We start from the raw sequence: 21558 nt of genomic DNA, 5'->3' as shown, positions 1-21558 counted from the left end.
ATGTGAATTAGCATCCATTGATTTAAAAACTTCTATTGGATGGATAACCGTTGGAGGTATATATACTCCAAAAGGTTGAAAGATTATTCGTCGATTGTCAAAAATTTTATGGAAGGAAATGAAAATCCATTCTTGTTGAGACTTAAATGCGAAGCATTTTGCATATGGGTGCGTGAAGTCAAATCAGGATGGAAATTGTTTACTTGAGATCAAAAAAACCTCAAATTTTCAAATTTTAAACGTCTGAAAAGCTTAACCACTTTCAGCAGCAAGTGGTGATCGATTAGGATTGTTTATTGTTGCAAATGCCTTAAGTGGTTTGTGTGACCGGCCTTATGTTGAAAATGATGTTGGGAGTGACCATCTTCCGCAAACGATGAAATTACGAACGGGAGCAGTTCTCACTGAGGATGTATTTCTTGGTTATAATATCAGCAACATTAATTGGAATCATTTCAATTTTTATATGTCTATGAAATTGGCAAATACTCAAGAATTGAAAATACTAAATCTTGACGAGATCAATTATTTCGATGAAAGAATGAGAAACATTATTCGAAGTTATCTACGTTTAAAATTGAATTGAAATTGAATTGAAATGTTTATTTTCTATGTAACAAACTCGTCACTAGATTAAAAGGGGAGAGAAGAGCCAAACGAAACCAAGGCTGACGGAAGAAACAAGTTTGTTTGCTGATTGGGGTCAATTCTAATGGACACCAGATGTCCCTTCGATAAAAATAACGACCCCTTGCACCACTATTTATTTAAGTGATGCAACAGTTTTTCAATGGATCGTACCGATCCCTCCAGCTCTGGGGTTAGTTTGGATTTTAAGTCCAAGCCATGTGCCAGTTTAATGGCATATCTCCGCGTTTTCTCCAAAAGATCAATATGTTTCTTTCCTTCGCAGCTTCCGAACCATCCTTGAGATCCATAGATCAGGAAGGGTTCTATACACGCAGAGTATACGTATAAGAACGTTTCCGGTTTCAGCTGGAATCGCATCAGAGCTTTCAACATTTGGGTAGCCTTGTTCTTTCTCTTCCTTATATACATCTTGAATGAACCAGTTGCATCCACAACTATTCCGAGGTATTTAAGATCATCCACGGGTTTTATCGCTCCGGTGTTAATACAAACATCAGGTTTCCTTCTCCTTTACCAATCCAGCAAACAGTGCTTTTTTCAAAAGATAAAGACAAGCCTTTATCCTGGCACCATTTGCCAATTTTTTCGATATGACTGTGGGTTCTTTTCCACGATATTGACTTGCTCATAGAGAAATCCATAATTAAATATCATCTGCGTAGATGACCATCTCCATGCTAGGGAGATCCACTTGAGGGATGTCGCACATCACACAGTTAAATAAAAGTGGACTGATGACAGATCCCTGCGGAACTCCTCACTTAAGCAAAATTCTCTTCGATAATTGGTTACCGACCCGTACAAACGATTCTCTTTCCGAGAGGAAACTCTTCATCCAAACTAGGGCTGTCTTTCCAACGCTAAAATTGTATAAAGTTCGTAATAGCCCGGCATGCCAGACGCTATCAAATGCTTTTGATATGTCTAGACATGCAGCCGTAAGATACTCTTTTTTCCTTTGTGCTGTAGATATGGCCTCCTTTAACAGTGAAAAGCAATTTCCAGTGCCCTTGTTCCGCCGAAAACCCATTGATCTTTCAAGAGATACTGTTTATCTTCAATATAAGTTGATAGTCTTTTAAAGACAATTTTTTCCATGATTTTTGAGATAGAACATATGAGGCTGATTGGTCTGTAATTTGCAGGATCCGAACTCGGTTTTCCTTCTTCGGGATCATGCGAACAATTGTCCTCTTCCATGCTTGGGGAACATGTCCAATACTCCACGAAGAGTTAAATAGCTTCCATAGTTCATATAACAAAGGCATTCCCGCCTTTTTGAAGATAATCATCGGTATTTAGTCCCAACCAGGGGATTTATTTTTACATCCGTGTATTGCTGATTTGATTTCTTCCATAGAAATAGCTCCACATAATGGCCCCTCCGTAAGCGATAGTAACTCCCAAATACACGTCTCATTTTGTATAGTCTGAGAAATCATAGACAAAGGGTCCACTTCTTGAATCTTAGCTAGCTGCTCTTTTAACTTCTCAGGTACCTCCTCTCTTGGAATCAGATTGCCATCACTGGACTTGAGTTTTATCTCTCCACCCTTTTTATCAGAACTCATCTTTGAGAAAAGTTTCCAAAAATTCGGATTTTTATGAGAGAGTTTAGAGCATTCTTTTTTCCAGCTCTCCTCTACTATATCCTTAGATAATTCCTCTGATAAGTTTTTAATCGATTTTATTCTTTGTTTGAGGAAGATAGTTTACTTTCCAAGTTCCTTTTTTCACGAAGTAGTTCGGATTGCTCTTCATTTATCAATCGATTTTTGTACGAGAAGAGAAACCTCTTTTTTCCATAGTCCTCCAGATAATTTCGAATAATGTTCCTTATTCTTTCATCCAAATAATTGATCTCGTCAAGATTTAGTATTTTCAATTCTTGAGTATTTGCCAATTTCATAGACATATAAAAATTGAAATGATTCCAATTAATGTTGCTGATATTATAACCAAGAAATACATCCTCAGTGAGAACTGCTCCCGTTCGTAGTTTCATCGTTTGCGGAAGATGGTCACTCCCAACATCATTTTCAACATAAGGCCGGTCACACAAACCACTTAAGGCATTTGCAACAATAAACAATCCTAATCGATCACCACCTTGCTGCTGAAAGTGGTTAAGCTCTTCAGACGTTAAAATTTGAAAATTTGAGGTTTTTTTGATCTCAAGTAAACAATTTCCATCCTGATTTGACTTCACGCACCCATATGCAAAATGCTTCGCATTTAAGTCTCCAACAAGAATTGGATTTTCATTTCCTTCCATAAAATTTTTGACAATCGACGAATAATCTTTCAACCTTTTGGAGTATATATACCTCCAACGGTTATCCATCCAATAGAAGTTTTTAAATCAATGGATGCTAATTCACATACATTCTGTTCAATTATTCTTGGATTCCGAATGTCAATAGACTTTTTGTAAAATATTGATGTTCCTGTGCCGGCGTTAGCACCAGGATGCCAAGGAATATCAATCGAGCTGTATCCAGGAATAGTGATACTTCCAGACTTCTTCATTTTCGTCTCGTTAATGATAAATACATCCATCTGAACTGTGCTGATAAGAGCTATCAGCTCTGCTGCCCGCTTTCGAAGAGAGCGGGCATTAACCAGGGTAATCCTGGTCACTGTTTGATTTATTTTGTTGGCTGCTTCCCTCTTTTAGGAGAGCCACCAAACCGAGTAAAAGCTTGGCATCTTTTTTAGTTCTGGTCACGTCCTTAATAGACCTTTCGAGCTCACTAATTAATCAGCTCGAGGTCGACCCGTCATTGACCCAGCTTGAAGTCGACAAAGTCTGCACCGCCGAGTGAGATATAGTCGTTTCCTCTGTCTGTGTTCCAACTTCAACTGTTTTCCTAACTCTTGGAACGTTCCATCCCGCCCATGGCTTCAAGGGTAAATTTTTTATGTCTGTTTGGTTGATTTTAGCATTCTCCGAAGCTTCTTTTAACAGTTTCTGAACAGAATTTTATCATTTTTCAGCTTTGAAGCTTCTTTAGCTTTCTCACAGCCCCGATAATTTGCCAAGTGGCTCGAAGAACCGCAGTTGACACATTTTTTCATGTTAGAGTCCTTGCAATCTGTTCCAGCATGTGTACCTGAACAAAATAGACATTTCTCCTGATTTTTACAGAAGCGTGCTATGTGGCCAAACCCTTGGCATCGATAGCACTGGACTTCCGGTTTTCTGTACCACTCGGCCTTTACATTCGAAAAGCCAATCTTTAGCCCCAATCGTACAAGCGATTGAGCTTCTCCATGATCAGAAGTTACCAATTTAATGATAGGGAGTCTCACTCCCCTTTTCTCAAAATGTTCGAGAGTCATTTTTCCTTTCACTTTGCCCTTCAGGAAGTCTTCGAGTTCCTCAATTTCGATCCAAGTTGGGACATTTTTTAGAATTATTGCCACTGGCCCGAATTTCTTATTTTTGAGAGACTGGCCTCCCTCTCCAAAAGGTTTGCTTTCTTCTAATTCAATTTGAAAGTTTTCCACATCTTTTTCGACTTTGAAATTCAGTAGAAACTCTCCTGACTGTCGGCGAGAAACTCGTGCCTTCTTGATCGATTTCATGTTGCATAGCGTGTTAAAAATATTAATAGATCCCATCGAGGGGTTATTGACTTTAAGCACAACAGTAATGTTGCCTCCAAACTTGTTTTTATATGATAAATGCTCGTTTTCTGTCTTTATTGTTGCCTTATTTTCACTCTTGAAAACTGACATATACACCACAACAACCACTATACTACGTTTAAAAGATGAACATGAGAAACAAATATGTGGTATTTTTGAAGAAAAAACACCTAAATCATAAAGATGCGTTTAAAATGTTGAATAATATGAAAAGTATTATACTTAAGAGTCTTGAGTCAAGACTATACTAATATTAACGCAATTCAAATGAACTTTAAATTGTTTCGAATTGTATTCTGATATCAAATCAAAAAGAACAAAGAAAATAACATTTTTTTCAGTTTAAACTCTATATTAAAACAATTAAATCGAATAAATATGTTACTAATAATTAGGAGGGGTTATAGCCCAGCCGAACGGATTGCTTGCGCGTTTCCGCGCACGATTGCAAGCGAGATCCTCTGCCTCAACCAAGAGGACTCGCGAGCATCCATCTTCTTCCGAGCAATGAGGATTCCGAGGTCTTTTAAGAAGCATGAGGTCAGCGGACCGGAAGCGCCTGATGTCTCAAAAGCCACAGGCACGATGGAATGCCGAGTGGCAAGATTCTTGTACTTTTCTACTTTGCGGGCTTCCTCCAGGGCCGCGGCCGAGCCGGAAGAAGGAGCAGATGACAGTAGAGCGGATGGGGACCACGTGTCTGCGCACGTGGCGTCTCAGATCAGGCAATTGCCATTCCGGAATTAGAAAGTGGTCATCCCGTCCGGGCGTTTGCCGTCCCCTCTGTCCAATCCGGCTGGTTCAAGCACGTTGGGGAAGCCAGCAGCGTTGAGAGCTCTTGAAATTACGTCGTTGATTGCTCCATGGCGAGGCGAGCGGCCTGCGCTCCGGCGGCAGGAGAGGGGGTGGAGGCCTTTCACGTCCACCGTACCACCGCATCGACAGGGATGAGGGGCGCAGACATCGAGCCCCAGCCGAAGAGCGACCCCGATACGCAGTGTTTCGTTGTCTAATAGGGAACCCGTCGATGACGTTGGGTAAGCGTCGAGCCAAGAACCACTATGCTCGTGTGCTGTAGAAAGCAGGCAGGCTTGGCGGTGTTGGTACAAGGCCGGTTGAAGCGTGGAGAACGAGTGTGCTGGCCAGATCTCGTCCCAATCCCTCTGTCTGGACATCTCAGAAGGGATCTGAAGGTTGGAATTGATCCAGAATTCCAGGAAGTCAGCAGTCGGCAACTCCAGAGAGAGTTCGTTGAAGGGGAGTAGAACCTCTCTGACAAGTTGGCGGCTTCTGGAAATTGAAGAAAATCTTAATAATAAAATGGTATGGTGTGTGTCTGTCTGTCTGTCTGTGTGTCTGTCTGTCTGTCTGTGCACCACCCACATTCAAATTGTTACAAACCAGATCAAATTGTCAAAACCTTCCCTTTTGTAGTTATTCGATAATGAGGCACAATAAAAGGTTGATATCCTCTAAGAACCTTCCTGTCAAAAAATTTTAATAAGAAGAATATCCTCGACGATGAGGTCCCCCAAAACCTTCAAGTCAAAAAATTAAAAACAAATTATTTTCTGCGTTTTTGTTAAAATGAACAATAAGAAAGTCCTCGACTCACATGGTGTGGTCCCCCAAAACTTCGAGCTCTTAATAATAAAATGGTATGGTGTGTGTCTGTCTGTGTGTCTGTCTGTCTGTGCACACCCACATTCAAATTGTTACAAACCAGATCAAATTGTCAAAACCTTCCCTTTTGTAGTTATTCGATAATGAGGCACAATAAAAGGTTGATATCCTCTAAGAACCGTCCTGTCAAAAAATTTTAATAAGAAAGAATATCCTCGATGATGAGGTCCCCCAAAACCTTCAAGTCAAAAAATTAAAACAAATTATTTTCTGCGTTTTTGTTAAAATGAACAATAAGAAAGTCCTCGACTCACATGGTGTGGTCCCCCAAACCCTTCGAGCCAAAAAATTAAACAAAATTATTTTCTGCGTTTTTGTTAAAATGAACTACAAGAAAGTCCTCGACTTAAAAATGCACAAAAAATTATATATACCAAAATACATTAAAAAATGCAAAACTTAAAATCAAATGAAAACAATGCAAACAGATAAAAATGAACAACAATAAAGAAAACCAATTTTGTACTTTAAAAATTTAATAACGTATTTTTTCTAAAAAATTTTTTTAATGATATTCGTTCATATTAGACATCTAAATTACAAATTGCCATTTATAATTACCTTGAATTGACTATCTGTACTCTTCTTCCTTATAATACACAAAAGATGAAGCTAATTACTGTTTTCGATCGCCAAAATTTACATGTTCAATTTAAAAAAAGCTTTAAGGCCTGTTTATGTTAGAGGCAATTTGAATAGAATTGCATAGCAAATTTAATATATAATCCCTTCCAGCCAAAAGAGGCAATCTGAATAGAATTGCATACCAATTAAATATATAATCCCTTCCAGTCAAATAATTTAGAAATTTAATAATGAATTTATGCAATTTAACAAGGTCTATAATGCTAATGTTTAAATGCCTTAAAAGATAGAGCCAATTAAAATTCAAATTAGTCATCTAAATTACATTTACCTTTATTCAAATCTTTCCTTATAATATCTCAAAAAAGTGGCTTATTATCTTTTTAATCGCCGAAACTGACAACCTCAAGTATGCTAATCTTTAAATTAAAAAGTAAAAAGCAAATTTTAATAAAGATTTACATAATTGATTATCTATTGACAAGACATTTATGCGAAAACGCGTAGAAATATTAACTATTTATTTCTGTTTTTGCGTTAACTTTAAATTTATTTGGGTATGCCTGTTTTAATTATCTATCTTATCGTTCTTAAATCTGTTAAATAACTACTCGGTGTGTTATGTGACTGTTGATTCTAATTTAATTTGTTTTTTAAGCTCAAAAATCAAAAATACTCCCCCCATCCCCCCTACAAAAATAGAAGAAAATACAAATCAAAAAAATGATGAAAATTAAAAAAAAATAAAAAACATTAAAGAAATACAAAAAAAATTAAAGAAAATTTAAAGAAAAATAAAGAAATACAAATCAAAAAAATGATGAAAATTAAAAAAATAAAAAAATAAAGAAAAAAAAAAAAAAAAAATAAAGAAAAAAATTAAAAAAGAATACAAAAAAAATTAAAGAAAATTTAAAGAAAAATAAAGAAATACAAATCAAAAAAATGATGAAAATTAAAAAAATAAAAAAATAAAGAAAAAAATAAAAAAATAAAGAAAAAAATTAAAGAAATACAAAAAAAATTAAAGAAAATTTAAAGAAAAATAAAGAATAATAAAAAAATATAAGAAAAATTAAAAAATTTAAAAAAATACAAATTAAAGAAAAATTAAACAAAATTAAACAAAAATAAAAAATAATAAAGAAAATAAACAAAATTAAAGAAAAATTAAAAAAATTAAACAAAAATAAAAAATAATAAAGAAAAATAAAAAAATTAAAGAAAAATTAAAAAAATTAAAAAATGATATAAAATCGAAAAATCCAAAGAGAAAAATAAAACACTATAAAAAGAAAAAAACACAATAGAAATACAAAATAAAAAATCACAATAAAAAAACAAATTTATAAAACAAATATGAAAACAAAAAACAAAGTCTATACGCCTGTGTGTTTCTGTGTGTGTGTTTCTGAGTCTGTGAGTGTGTGTTTGTGAGTGTGTTTTTGTGAGTGTGTGTTTGTGCGTGTGTGTGTTTCCTAAAGTCTCAGAAACAATAATTACAGAAAAATACAGATAATGCAAACAAACGAAAATTAATCCAAAATATATTGCAATGAAACTAAAAAGGAAAAAGAATTAAAAAATGCACAAAAAATTATATATACCAAAAAACATTAAAAAATGCAAAACTTAAAATCAAATGAAAACAATGCAAACAGATAAAAAAATGAACAACAATAAAGAAAACCAATTTTGTACTTTAAAAATTTAATAACGTATTTTTTCTAAAATATTTTTTTAATGATATTCGTTCATATTAGACATCTAAATTACAAATTGCCATTTATAAATTACCTTGAATTGACTATCTGTACTCTTCTTCCTTATAATACACAAAAGATGAAGCTAATTACTGTTTTCGATCGCCAAAATTTACATGTTCAATTTAAAAAAAGCTTTAAGGCCTGTTTATGTTAGAGGCAATTTGAATAGAATTGCATAGCAAATTAATATATAATCCCTTCCAGCCAAAAGAGGCAATCTGAATAGAATTGCATACCATTAAATATATAATCCCTTCCAGTCAAATAATTTAGAAATTTAAAATGAATTTATGCAATTTAACAAAGTCGATAATGCTAATGTTTAAATGCCTTAAAAGATAGAGCCAATTAAAATTCAAATTAGTCATCTAAATTACATTTACCTTTATTCAATAAATTAGTCATCTAAATTACATTTGCCTTTATTCAGATTACTTTGACGGGCTTAGATGTTTTTCCACAAAGATGAGGCTCATTATCTTTTTAACTGCCGAAACTGACAAATTCGATTATGCTACTGTTTAGATTCCTTAAAAGATAGAGGCAAATAAAATTCAAATTAGCCATGTAAATTTCAATTTGCCTATATTTAAATCTCCTTGATTTAACAGGCTTTAATTTTTTTCTGTATAATACCCAAAGATGAGGCTGATTATCATTTTCTTCACCGAAACAGACAAGTTCGATTATGCTAAAGTTTCAATTCCTTTAAACATAGAGGCAATTAAGTATAATGGCTTTGATTGGATAATACACTTTACATAAATTTCACTAAATAAATTTACGTAGAAATTTAATATAAATTACTGATTCGCGTTTACAAAATCATAAGAATGTCCTATCAAGAGAGATCTGAGAATGTTAACAACAAGAGAAAATGGACCATATAACAAAAAAAGAGAAACGAGGGGAGATTGGGGGGAGTAATAAAGATGAAATGTGCTTAAATGGTGAGGCGGTAAATGTAGTTTGTGTAGGTGTAGATGATGTAGGTGTAGTTAATATAGGCGTAGGCAGTGTAGGTAAGGTAGGTCTAGGTGGAGGTAATGCCAGTGTATCAAGCATTACAGAAGTTAATCTTCCAAATCGTCTAAATGAAAACCCGAATGTTAGAAAGGTATTAATACATGAACTGTAAATTATTTTATAGTACGTCGAAACAGATTCCAGATTAACGAACATAGAATATTCTGGAAATACACAGGTTTTAGATGATCTATATAGCGCAAAACGTAAATTAATAAATGTAGATTTGGCTAATTCAAGACACTATAGTCACGATGATATATGCGTTAGTTTAAGTAAGCGAATTAGAATGCCAGTTAAGAGGTCAAATGAGAGTTCTGAAATGGCAAAATTTAGACGAGAAAAAAATAGGTTGAGAATGGCTAGGAAAAGGTCTGAAGAGACACAGAATCAAAAGGAAGTTCGACAACAGCTGGACAGGGTCAGGACTGCTGTTAGACGGGACCAGGAGCCCGAAGACCAGAGGGAACTTAGACAACAGCTGGACAAGGTCAGGACTGCTGCTAGACGGGACCAGCAGCCCGAAGACCAGAGGGAACTTAGACAACAGCTGGACAAGGTCAGGACTGCTGCTAGACGGGACCAGGAGCCCCAAGACCAGAGGGAACTTAGACAACAGCGGGACAAGGTCAGGACTGGGATTAGAAGGGAGCAGGAGCCCGAAAACCAGAGGGAACTTAGACAACAGCTGAATAGGGTCAGGACTGCTGTTAGACGGGAACAGGAGCCCGGAGACCAGAGGGAACTTAGACAACAGCTGGATAGGGTCAGGACTGCTGTTAGACTGGACCAGGAGCCTGAAGACCAGAGGGAACTTAGACAACAGCTGGACAAGGTCAGGACTGCTGTTAGACGGGAACAGGAGCCCGAAGACCAGAGGGAACTTAGACAACAGCTGGATAGGGTCAGGACTGCTGTTAGACGGGACCAGGAGCCTGAAGACCAGAGGGAACTTAGACAAAGCTGGACAAGGTCAGGACTGCTGTTAGACGGGACCAGGAGCCCGAAGACCAGAGGGAACATCGACTGAATCAAACACAAGAAGAAATACAGAAAGAAAGAACCAACAAACCCAGAATGAGCATAATGCTGAAAATCGTCATCGCGTTTCACGACGGAATAGTAGGTTATATAATTATATATCTTTGGTAAACGTAGGATTTAGTTATAATATACACACTGACTATAGTGATTTAGGTAATATAGGTGCTTTAACGGAGATATGTACTTTTTGTTTAGCTATGAAATTTAAGGGGGAAACTATCGGATGTGCTGCAGTCGCGGAAAGGTACGTTTACCAGTTTTAGACCCGCCTCCTGAGCCTCTTTTAACACTGTTGAGGAATGATACACCATCATCTAGGCACTTCGTTGATAATATTCGCAGGTACAATAATGTTTTTCAGATGACATCTTTTGGTACAAGTGGAAATTTCAATCCGACGGGCTATATGCCCACATTTATACTTGGGCAAGGCAGTGTATCACAGGATGGGTTCACTCCTTCCAAGTGAAGGCGAGGATTTTAAATTTTTACAAATTTACTTTATAGATAATCACGAAGAACAATCTAACCGAAGATGTCTAGCAGATTCAAGACTACGAGGCAACATTATTAGTTCGTTACAAAATATGTTGCAAATGTGCAACACGTATATTTCATCTTTTAGATCTGTTCTGAGATCCACAGCAGATGAGATTGTAAGGTGTTTAATGCAGTGGATAGGACACCTGCAAATGAACATAACCGTCGATACAACGCACCAACGTCAAACCAGGTTGGAATTCTAATAGTAGGTGTCAACACTATGACTCGAGAGACATAATAATAAACAAGAGATCCACTGGATTAATGAGAATTTCAGAGACACATCGGTCATATGATGCACTTCAGTACCCATTATTATTTCCGAGAGGAGAGGATGGGTACAATTTTAAGGTAATGCATTTTAATCCGTCGACTGGTTTAACTACTACTAAAAAAACCAGTTGTATGGAATTTTATTCTTATAGGTTGATGATAAGAGAGCAGGAATTCAACATTCTACATCGTACAGGCCAGTTATTTAATCAGTTTATTGTAGATATGTATGCGAAAATAGAGGCAGAGAGACTTCTCTACATTCGGTTGAATCAGCGGAAACTGAGAGCAGAAGAGTATATACATCTAAGACAGCGGTTCTCAAATGCGGCCCCCGGGGCCGCATGTGGCCCCCAGGATTTTGTTTGCGGCCCCTCTAGAGTAACTAACTTTTGTAATTTTTTTAATAATGTTTAAATTAATTTTCATTCTTAAGGTTAATATCCATATTGGTGATTTCATTATCAATTTGAAGCACGTTTGGGGTACATTTATATAAATTTAATTTTTAGAATTTTAAAGAATTCCTTCCTTTGATGAAATATTCGCAACTCCATTCAGCGTGGAAATTAAGGATGCGCCTGCAAAGTTTCACTAGAACTCATTAATTTACAACATGATAGAAACTGGCGGCATTGTTCAAAAATGCGCCATTATTAATTTTTACGAATTAATTCCTCAAAACAAATTCAAAATATAACACACAATGCAATATGAATCTACATATTTATGCGAATCAATATTTAGTAAAATGGAAAATATAAAATATATAAAAATTTTTGTGCGGCCCGCGAAGCTATCTTAATTATCGATTTGGCCCTGAGCTAAAAAGGTTGAGAACCCTGATCTAAGAGATGCCATAATGAATGACGTAATGTGTCTAATGTAGGTCAAATGGTTATTTTGCCTTCGTCATTCACGGGAGGACCAAGATATATGCATGAGCGAACTCAAGATGCTATGACATCGTTAGAATTACGGAACTCCGGATCTGTTTATCACTTTTACGTGTAATCCGAAATGGCCAGAAATTAGTGATAACTATTTGTAGGACAAAAGGTCGAGTATAGACAAGACATCATAGCACGTGTTTTTAAACAAAAAGTCGATAAGATGATTGATCTTCTATGCAAGGGACAGATTTTTGGGAAGACAAGATGCCACATGTATACAGTAGAGTGGCAAAAAAGAGGTGTTTACCACATATACATATATTAGTATAGTTAGTAACTAAAATTAGGCCTACAGAGATAGACGATTGCATACGGGCAGAATTGCCAAATCCAAATGAAGATAGAGAATTATACGAGATCATCAAAAGAAATATGATACATGGTCCGTGTGGCATATATAACAGATCATCACCGTGTATGCAAGATGGTAAGTGTTCTAAAGGGTACCCAAAAACTTAATAATTAACACGCAAACAGGTGAAAATGGATTTCCATTTTACCAGAGAAGAGGAGCAGCTGAAGGAGGATATACTGCAACCCTCCACGAAGGAAAAGAAAATGAAATAACAGTTGATAACAGATGGATAGTGCCTTATAATCCACTATTAAGTAAGATTTTTGATGCACATATCAATGTGGAATTTTGTAATTCAATTAGATCAATTAAATATGTATGTAAGTACATTAATAAAGGGTCAGATCAGGCAATCTTTTCAATAGAGCAACGTGATGAGCCAACTTTTTATCAACATGGACGCTATATCTGCAGTAATGAAGGAGCATGGAGAATTTTTGGATATCCGATTCATGAAAGATATCCATTGGTTATGCATTTAGGGGTTCACCTGGAAAATGGGCAAAGAATTTATTTCACAGAGCAGAATGCACGCAATCAAGTTACAAATGCAAGAAATTCAACTCTGATGGCATTCTTCGAATTATGTCGTACAGATCAATTTGCAAAGACTATATATTATGTTGATGTTCCTAGATATTATACATGGGATGTCGCGGGGAAGAGATTTAAGAGAAGGATAAGAGGAAATCCAGTAAATGGACATTCAGGAATTGTAAGTGCAGATGCATTGGGTAGAGTATATACAGTGCATCCAAATAATTTGAATGTTATTGTGTTAGGTTACTTTTGCACACCGTACGAGGGCCAGAATCTTTCACTGATCTACGGACTGTAGATGGAGTACTCTGCGAAACATACAGAGAAGCCTGTTTTAAATTAGGTCTTTTAGAGGATGATAATCACTGGAATCAGACTTTACAGAAGCTGAACTTGCAGATTCCCCATCGCGACTAAGGTATTTATTTACTTTGATGCTAGCCCATTGTGGGTTAGCAAATCCACAACAACTGTGGGAAGGTCACCGAGAAAGCATGTGTGAAGATATATTAAGAGAGAAGAATAGATTGAGTTTCGATGCAGAGATTTTCAACATTGGATTAATCATGATAGATAGATTGCTAATATCTATCGTTGGTAAGAGTGTAGGTGAATTTGGTTTTATAATCAGCGATATTCATAATATTAATTCATTTGATGAGCATTATAATTTAGAAGAACTTCGAACAATAGTGGAAGAAAGAGAACAAAGCTTAACCACTGGCCAGTTGGAATATACAGAGAAATTAATCGAGTCATCCAAGAAGAAAACGGTTCTATCATTTTTATTGATGCACCGGGTGGAACAGGTAAGACCTATCTTCTAAATCTATTATTAGCTAAGGTCAGGAGCGAAAATAAACTAGCTTTAGCAGTTGCATCTTCTGGAATTGCTGCAACTCTTTTAGATGGCGGTCGAACCGCACATTCGACATTCAACATTCCGTTGAATCTCTCATATACTACTGAACCGGTTTGTAATGTAAAAAAAAATTCAACTACGGGTAATAGAATTATGCATTCTAGGTTAATTGTTTGGGATGAATGTACGATGGCTCATAAAAGCGCATTCGAAGCAGTTGATCGAACATATAGAGATATCAAGAATTGTAGCGACCATTTATTGGGGGAGCAATAGTTGTATTGGCAGGTGATTTTAGACAGACGCTGCCAATTATTCAAAGAGGGACGCCTGCGGATGAATTGAATGCCTGCCTCAAATCGTCATATTTGTGGACACACGTGAAAAAGGTAAGCTTAGATGTAAATGTACGTGCACATTTACAAGGCGTTAATAGCATATTCCCACAAATCCATCTAGATATTGGAAATGGGGCAATCACTTCAGAAATGCAAGACCAGAAAATTAGGCTACCGGAAGAATTATGTATTTTCGTAGAAACTGCAGAAGAATTATTGAATGCCGTCTATTCCGAACTATCTGAACACTACGTGAATTTCGACTGGCTGCGTGAACGAGCTATATTAGCTCCACTTAATGATGAGGTACTTAATATAAATTTAGATTTATTAATAAAATCCCTGGCAGAGAAAGAATATATAAATCGGTCGACGTTATTATGGACCTGAAAGGGCCTGCGAATATCCTGTAGAATTTTTAAATTCCTTAGATCCATCTGGAATGCCGAATCATCTATTGAAATTAAAAATAGGTGTACCGGTTGTGTTACTCCGCAATCTTGCGCCACCTAAATTATGCAATGGTACAAGGTTGGTTATCAAGAATTTGATGGCTAACGTAATAGAAGCGACAATATTAACAGGTAATTACAGAGGTGAGGATGTTTATATCCCACGAATACCTCTGATTTCGGAAGAATTACCTTTTAGATTTAAGAGACTACAATTTCCGCTGAAGATAAGTTTTGCTATGACAATAAACAAGGCCCAGGGACAGTCTTTAAAGGTAGTAGGCTTATTTTTAGAGAACGAGTGCTTTTCACATGGCCAGCTGTATGTGGGGTGCTCAAGGGTAGGTAGAAGAGAAAATTTATTTATATTTGCCAAGGATGGACGGACTGCAAACATCGTTTATCCACAGGCCTTAGAATAAGGTTATATCAAAGCAGGTCGCATTTATATATCTACATAAATTTATACTTATTTAAGGAAACTGCGAGCGTAGCGAGCAGGGCCTCCGCAGGAGCTAGCTCGCAGTGAGCGAAGCGAACTGCTGAGCTAGTAACTAATATGTCACATGCCCCACGCGTTACCATGCCCCACGCGTTACCATTGCTCTAAATTCTAAAATTTCAATTAAAAATATTTAGACGATTGAAATATATTTACTTATTAATTTAAAAATTAATAATATTATGGATTTTTATTTTTTCAATGCTTAACCATTAAAATTAAAAAACAATAAATTAAGCATGCTGTTTATTGTCGGGGTTAGGGCTAAGGTAAAGATTAGGGTTAGGGTAAAGGTTAGGGTAAAGGTTGGGGTTAGGGTTAGGGTAAAGGTTAGGGTAAAGGTTGGGGTTAGGGTTAGGGTAAAGGTTAGGGCAAAGGTTGGGGTTAGGGTTTGAAAAAATTTGAAAGTGCTTGTTGTGATACTGTCACGATCAAATCAATCTTTCTTATAACCGCGTTAATGTAGAATTTTCGAATGGAGATACAAAGATAGTTTACATGAAAAGAATCAAATAAAGGACAAAATAATTAATTTTAAATTTTATAAACTATCAAATTATGTTGCTTTAAGCTTTTCACACAATTCAAATTTTATTGCATTATGATTGATTTTTTAATTTTTCTTAAAAATTAAAAATCATATTTCTCAGAGGTAACGAGTGGGGCATAGTAATCGCTGAGGCATGTGACATAATATCTATGTCGCAGACTTGATGGTCAGTCCGACCGCGACTCGCTGTGAATCGAGAGGCAGTACCAGCGAAAAATTGAGACCAAGACGCACTGGAAGAGCCAGTTCGTCCCCCTTCGGTCATTAGTTTTCAATGCGATTTTTTTGCTTACCAGCCGTAACAACTTCTCAGTCTGTTTTCCATCGAAGGTGAGGGGCACAAACTCATAGACCTCCGAAAGCTAAGTGTATTTCAATATTTTCTTTTTCCTTGCAAGCCCGCAAGCATATCTTGGAAAACATGTCCTGGACAACAACCTCTTTGACAGGAAATCCAAACAGGTCATGTCCCAAACGAGTGACCTACCTCCTCTGAATGGGAATTTAGTCATCCCGTTGGGACGTTTTCCATCACCCCGAAAGAGACCAACGGGTTCCAAGATAGACGGGAATCCTGCGGAATCAAATGCTCTCTTAATCACTTCACGCGGAAATCGGCCAGCACTCTTCTCACAGAACAAGGCATGTAATCTGTTTGAAAGGATCATGAAATCATATCGGCAACGGTACAGTTGGCATATATCAAGTCCAGATCGAATACACACTCCGATACAAACAGCCTCGTCCTCCAAAAGTAGAGAGCATTTAGCCAATCCCCCGAGTAAGGCTGGCATGACAGTTAAAGGAAGTTAGTTGCATCTGATCGGCTTGCGTGCGAAGACTCTCCAAGGAAGCGAGATGCGTACCACATGATCAACACAGACAGCAAAAAAAGACGTCCGAGAGAATCACCCAGTTGGATTCCACATTCCGACCTTATGACTTTCCCAGAAAAACGGCAGGCTGCTTGGCATGGAATTGAGAAACTGGCTATCATTTCATCTCATTCCAGAGAGAATGCAGACATTTTGGGTAAGGATTTGTGATAAAGTGAGACCAATGATTCACCGTCCTAGAGCATAAATGATCGGATTTGCGTACTTCAGATTAGCATGAACAAGCTTTGCCAATCTAAAAGCTTGCTATCCATTATAAACATATACACATCACATAGCGGATGGATTGAAAAAGACCGTATTGAGATAGATCTGTTATACTCCTGTCTCTTTGAAGTTTATTCTGAACTTGTACACTCGTCGCTGGCGACCTCAACGCTAAAGTGGGAATTAAAAGAAGCCCAAATAAAACCTTCATGGGAAAACACGGAAGAGGAATACGGAACGTTGCAAGTACATTGCTTGTCAATTTTTGTCAGGCAAACGTGCAACACTGCATTTATGCACCCTGCAAGACATAAAACTACATGGACAGGGTGTCGAAAAATTTTTGTGGCAAAGTTATAAACATTTACAACCAGATTGATTACATAATCTGTCGAGCTAAAGACAAAGCACTTTTCATTGACGCAAGATCATATGGGGGGTCAATTATCCACAGTGACTACAAAATAATCATTGCCAAAATTTCATTGAATAAGCATCTAATAAGGAACAAAATTAATATCAAAGGAACACATGCTATTCACAGGAGGAGGAAACTCAACTTAAATGCACTGTCATTAAAACAAACGGGAAATAATTACAGAAAATGCCGTGATACGTATCTGAGAAGTATAAAAACAAATCAACTAATCCCCAAACTTTTGAAGAAAATGATGCCGACCTGCCCATTTTATTTTAAGGGATGAGGACTATTGCCTTTGGCAGAGTTGTCAAACTAATTGATAAAAATAATTAATTAATAGTTAATTTGATTAGTAATAAAATAAGAAATAGATATAGATATAGTTTGTAGTGGAATGGTAGTGTGGTGAGTATAATTTAGTCACTATTCACATCATACGACCAATTAAAGAACAATGTGATGTGCCTGAAGGAAGAATACCCAAACATGGACGTGGTAGTGTCAGAAGACAGCGAACTGGGTGCCCAAAGTGATGAAGGACTGTTGTCCCACCAGACAGAACAACTACATAATTTCCCACCCTCTCTAAACGAATGTCCAAACGCAGTGATCCCTTCGTACGAGGGAGATCGAATAATCTCTGAAGGGGACGAATTTGTGTCATTCGACGAACTGGCCCACAAACTAATCAACCTGCAAAACGTGCGTCGAATCCGCCTCCTGCCGGTCGTGGCCAAGAAAATCCGTCGACTGCAAACAAGAAGGACAGGCAAGAGGACAAACCCTTCTCTGCTGTTCTACAACCTGACCTACGGATGCTCGACTCACTGCGGGGCGGACATGCAGTTCAGACTGTATGACCGAATCACGTGTCCTTTCCGAATTGATGTGGGACTGACGAGATGTCATCAGTTTCTGGTGGTTAAGTCGATGGTGGAGGCTCACAACCACGCCTTCCCCCTCAATGTGCAGATTAGTCTGTTTGAGGACCAACTGGCTGTCCGGCCTATCCAATCTGAGCCCGAAAGGCGGGAAAAAGGTATGGTTTAATATTTCCCGCCAGTTTCGTTATATGGGCCGTTGTATCGGGAGAGAGTGTTCAATTTTGGGGACAAGTTGAGTGAGTTGAGGAATGAGGGGAGACTGTGTGACATCGAACTGAGGTGTGGGGACTCCCAGTCAGTCCGGGTACACAAATTTGTGTTGGCTGTCCGCTCTGACTGTCTCCGAGTGCTGTTTAGAAAGCACAATGTGGAGGTGTTGGAATTGGACTGCACGCCGGACACCATGATGGGGTTTGTTAAGGTCATCTATGGAGAACATGTCCCCGACTGTGCCAGGACTGTACAATTGCAGGCATTGCTTCATCACTTTAATGTGGATGTCCCCTTTGCTGTCATCAAGAGGGATCTCAGGGGCAATCGATTGTTGGATAAGGCATCCATGACTGACATTGCTGGACTCCTCTTCTCTGATGATCCTAATGTCCCCGACATGGTCAGAGGCACTGAGACCATCATTCGTACTCGCGGAATGAAGAATAGTTACATTTAACTGAGTTGTTTTGGGCTACTTTATTCTTTCGTTTATAATTATATATAACTGCAGGCATTCTAAGGGAAAGCACCACGTCAAAACTTGTTTGAATTAATTTATTGTTTTTTGAGTTTAGAAATGATAGTACAGTTGAACCCCGCCCCAACAAAAACCCTGAAAAACTTGACGAATTAACTTTTAATGCTTTTCGTCGATTGCCACCTGAAGTAATAATTACAAGATGGGGAACCTGGCTTAGTGCAACCTTTACTACTCGAAAAACATGCATACAGTTCGCACTATAGTTTCTGGTCCTGAATTTAACAAAAAAGGGAAAATCTTAGATAAAGTAAAAACTGCTTTAGATTCAATTAATTTGGAAAGAAACCTTGCATTGATAAAATCATGTTATAGTGACATATTAGATGGATTACATCAATGCCAAGAAACTTTTTTTACCATTGAGGATGCCGTTAAATTTATTAATGTGATAAATTTTGGGGATGATCCATGTGGAATATCTAAATATTTCCGTAAAAGAATAGATAAAAATCGATTAAAAGAAATTTATACTGCTAAGATTGATAATTGTTCACCAGAAATTTGTTCGATATTATGGAAATGTCCAGCAACAACTATTTCTATTGAAAGAAGTTTTTCTATGCTTCAAAGAAACTTTAAAAATGATAACATTAAATATTACTTTTCGTTATATTACAATAAATTTGAGTGATTAGTTCTAAATATAAGCCTTATTAAAACTTTATTAATACATAAAAATAAAAATTTATTAGGTCATATTAAGGGCATATATTTTTTCGTTTAAGGTCATATAAGTCATATTTTATCGGTCATATTTGAAATTTTTTAGGTCATATTTGCGGTTACCCTACTTATAATTAACTCGTTTCTGAAATAAATTGTTATAATTAAAAAAAAAATTTCACAGTTGTTGAAATATTTTTAGACTTAAATTGTTCACCGCTTTTCCTATAAACTATTTTTCTTGTTTTGTTTGGAATCACGTGAAAAACGCATTCATCCGAAAAAATTGTACTTTTCCATTCGTCATCAGATATGGTTAAAAATTTTTTCGTTATTTTCAATCTTTTTTCAGTGTTTTTTTGTTCAAAAATGGTTTATTTTTAGCGACACGCCCAAATATACCATTTTCGTTTAGATTTCTTATAATTGTTCTTGATGAAATTTTTTTATTTGTTAGTTTTCCGATTTCATTTGAGATCTCTTTCGATGTTTTTGTTGGATTTTCTTCAGAATATTTTATCAATTCTTTTAAATCATTTTCATGTAGATATGCGACAGATTATGGTACTTGTTAGAAAAGCGTGGATGAAAGTTAAAGAAACAACAATAATTAATTGTTGGAAGAAAATTGAGGAAAATAGAGAAGAATTAGTTGAAGATAAAAATTGCGGGGAAGAAGTCCTGAAAGAAATAATAACTGAAGTAATATCTGAAGAAAACGAAGATCTAGTCAAAAGTCGCGAATTTTATAATGGAATTGGGACAAAGGACAAAACAACGATATTAGAAACGTATGAAATGATGGATAAGTTGGAAAATGTAGCGCAAAATACATCTTTCGAGACACTCCAAAAATATTATGAGTTCAGATTTCAACTTGAAAAGATTTAAGAAATAAGAAAAATTTGAAATTGATTGATTATTTAAAAAAAATATTTAAAAAATTATAATTTATTTTAATCAAAATCAAATTAAAAAACAGAAGAAACTCGATGAGAATAATTTGTCCAGAGAGAGCAAAACCAACCATCCCTAAATCGTTAGACAAAAATGATTTATTATAACTGTTTATAGAATAAATCTCTCATAGAAAAACATTTTCAGTTGCCCAATAAAAACTTGATAATTTCTCAATCATTGAAGAACTAAATTATAATAATTTGATGAAATTTCTCTTACAGATTACAGTGACTAATCTTCCAAGTTTTTGAATTTAACATTTACTTCTCCCGTGACATTAAGTTCTCCGTTAAATAAAAAATTCATATGAGAAATAAATAGTCTCACATTATGTGGAGTACGAGCTGATGATAACTTTCTAACAATAAAAATATCATTTCCTGTGGGCAAATGGCTTATTTTATCAATGTTTGTTCCCATATGAAATTTTTGAGATGTAATCGGAGACCAGTAGGAGGCCCAGTATTTGATCAAATTAATTTCGTCCCGAATAAGGTTTACTTCTGAATAATTTCCGACGTTAAGTACGCCAATATATTCTCCATTGATTTCTCTAATTTTTTTGTCTGTTTCTGACTGCACTATACGATGCTGTCTATGCACGTTCATTATTGTGGGAATAAACATGGAAAGCATTTCAACTACAATAATTATTATTCAGCAACTACTTGTTAAAATTAATGAACTAATTATGTTAATTGTAAGAATCCAAGTCATTTTGACGTCAAATTTAAAAATAGTGTGACTTTAGGTAATTTATTGAACACTAATTTGGAAATTTATTTCAGGAATAAACTATTTCTAATTTAAGGATTTTAGACAAAATTATATTAACCCCAAAGACCCGTCGTTACAACAAAGTATCTTCTAGTAAATCTACGGAATATTTGCTCACTAGTAGTCTTCTAGAACTTTAGTTGTCCTTCTCAATGGCTAGGCAACCAATTATAAAGTAAATTTAATAGTAAAAATATTAAAAATATTTTAAAGAATCCACTA

General features: G+C 36.1%; 2 protein-coding genes across 2 annotated transcripts; one reads left to right on the top strand and one right to left on the bottom strand.

Annotated features, from left to right (window-relative positions):
• Positions 1-3612: 3612 nt before the first annotated feature.
• LOC115228143 lies at positions 3613-4392 on the bottom strand. The gene has a single exon (XM_029798797.1). The coding sequence runs from the start codon at positions 4390-4392 to the stop codon at positions 3613-3615; it is 780 nt and encodes a 259-aa protein (XP_029654657.1).
• A 5328-nt stretch (positions 4393-9720) lies between these two features.
• On the top strand, positions 9721-20490 carry LOC115228142 (trichohyalin-like). The gene is made up of 3 exons (XM_029798796.1): positions 9721-10334; positions 18971-19061; positions 20110-20490. Exons 1-3 carry the CDS (start codon positions 9721-9723, stop codon positions 20488-20490), a joined length of 1086 nt encoding a protein of 361 aa, XP_029654656.1.
• The last annotated feature ends 1068 nt before the right edge of the window (positions 20491-21558 follow it).

This window comes from Octopus sinensis, unplaced genomic scaffold, assembly GCF_006345805.1.
Source record: "Octopus sinensis unplaced genomic scaffold, ASM634580v1 Contig09616, whole genome shotgun sequence".
Lineage (NCBI taxonomy): Eukaryota > Metazoa > Mollusca > Cephalopoda > Octopoda > Octopodidae > Octopus > Octopus sinensis.
Note: the sequence above shows the minus strand (reverse complement) of the source record. Positions and strands in the feature narration are given on the sequence as shown.

Excerpts from the sequence above, each read along its gene's own strand:
- LOC115228143 (XM_029798797.1), bottom strand. The coding sequence starts at position 4,392 with ATGTCAGTTTTCAAGAGTGAAAATAAGGCAACAATAAAGACAGAAAAC.
- LOC115228142 (XM_029798796.1), top strand. The coding sequence starts at position 9,721 with ATGGCTAGGAAAAGGTCTGAAGAGACACAGAATCAAAAGGAAGTTCGA. Across the intron at positions 10,335-18,970 it reads CTTAGACAAAGCTGGACAAG|AAATGATAGTACAGTTGAAC; the intron begins GTCAGGACTGCT and ends TTTTGAGTTTAG. Across the intron at positions 19,062-20,109 it reads TTCGTCGATTGCCACCTGAA|AATATTTTATCAATTCTTTT; the intron begins GTAATAATTACA and ends GATTTTCTTCAG.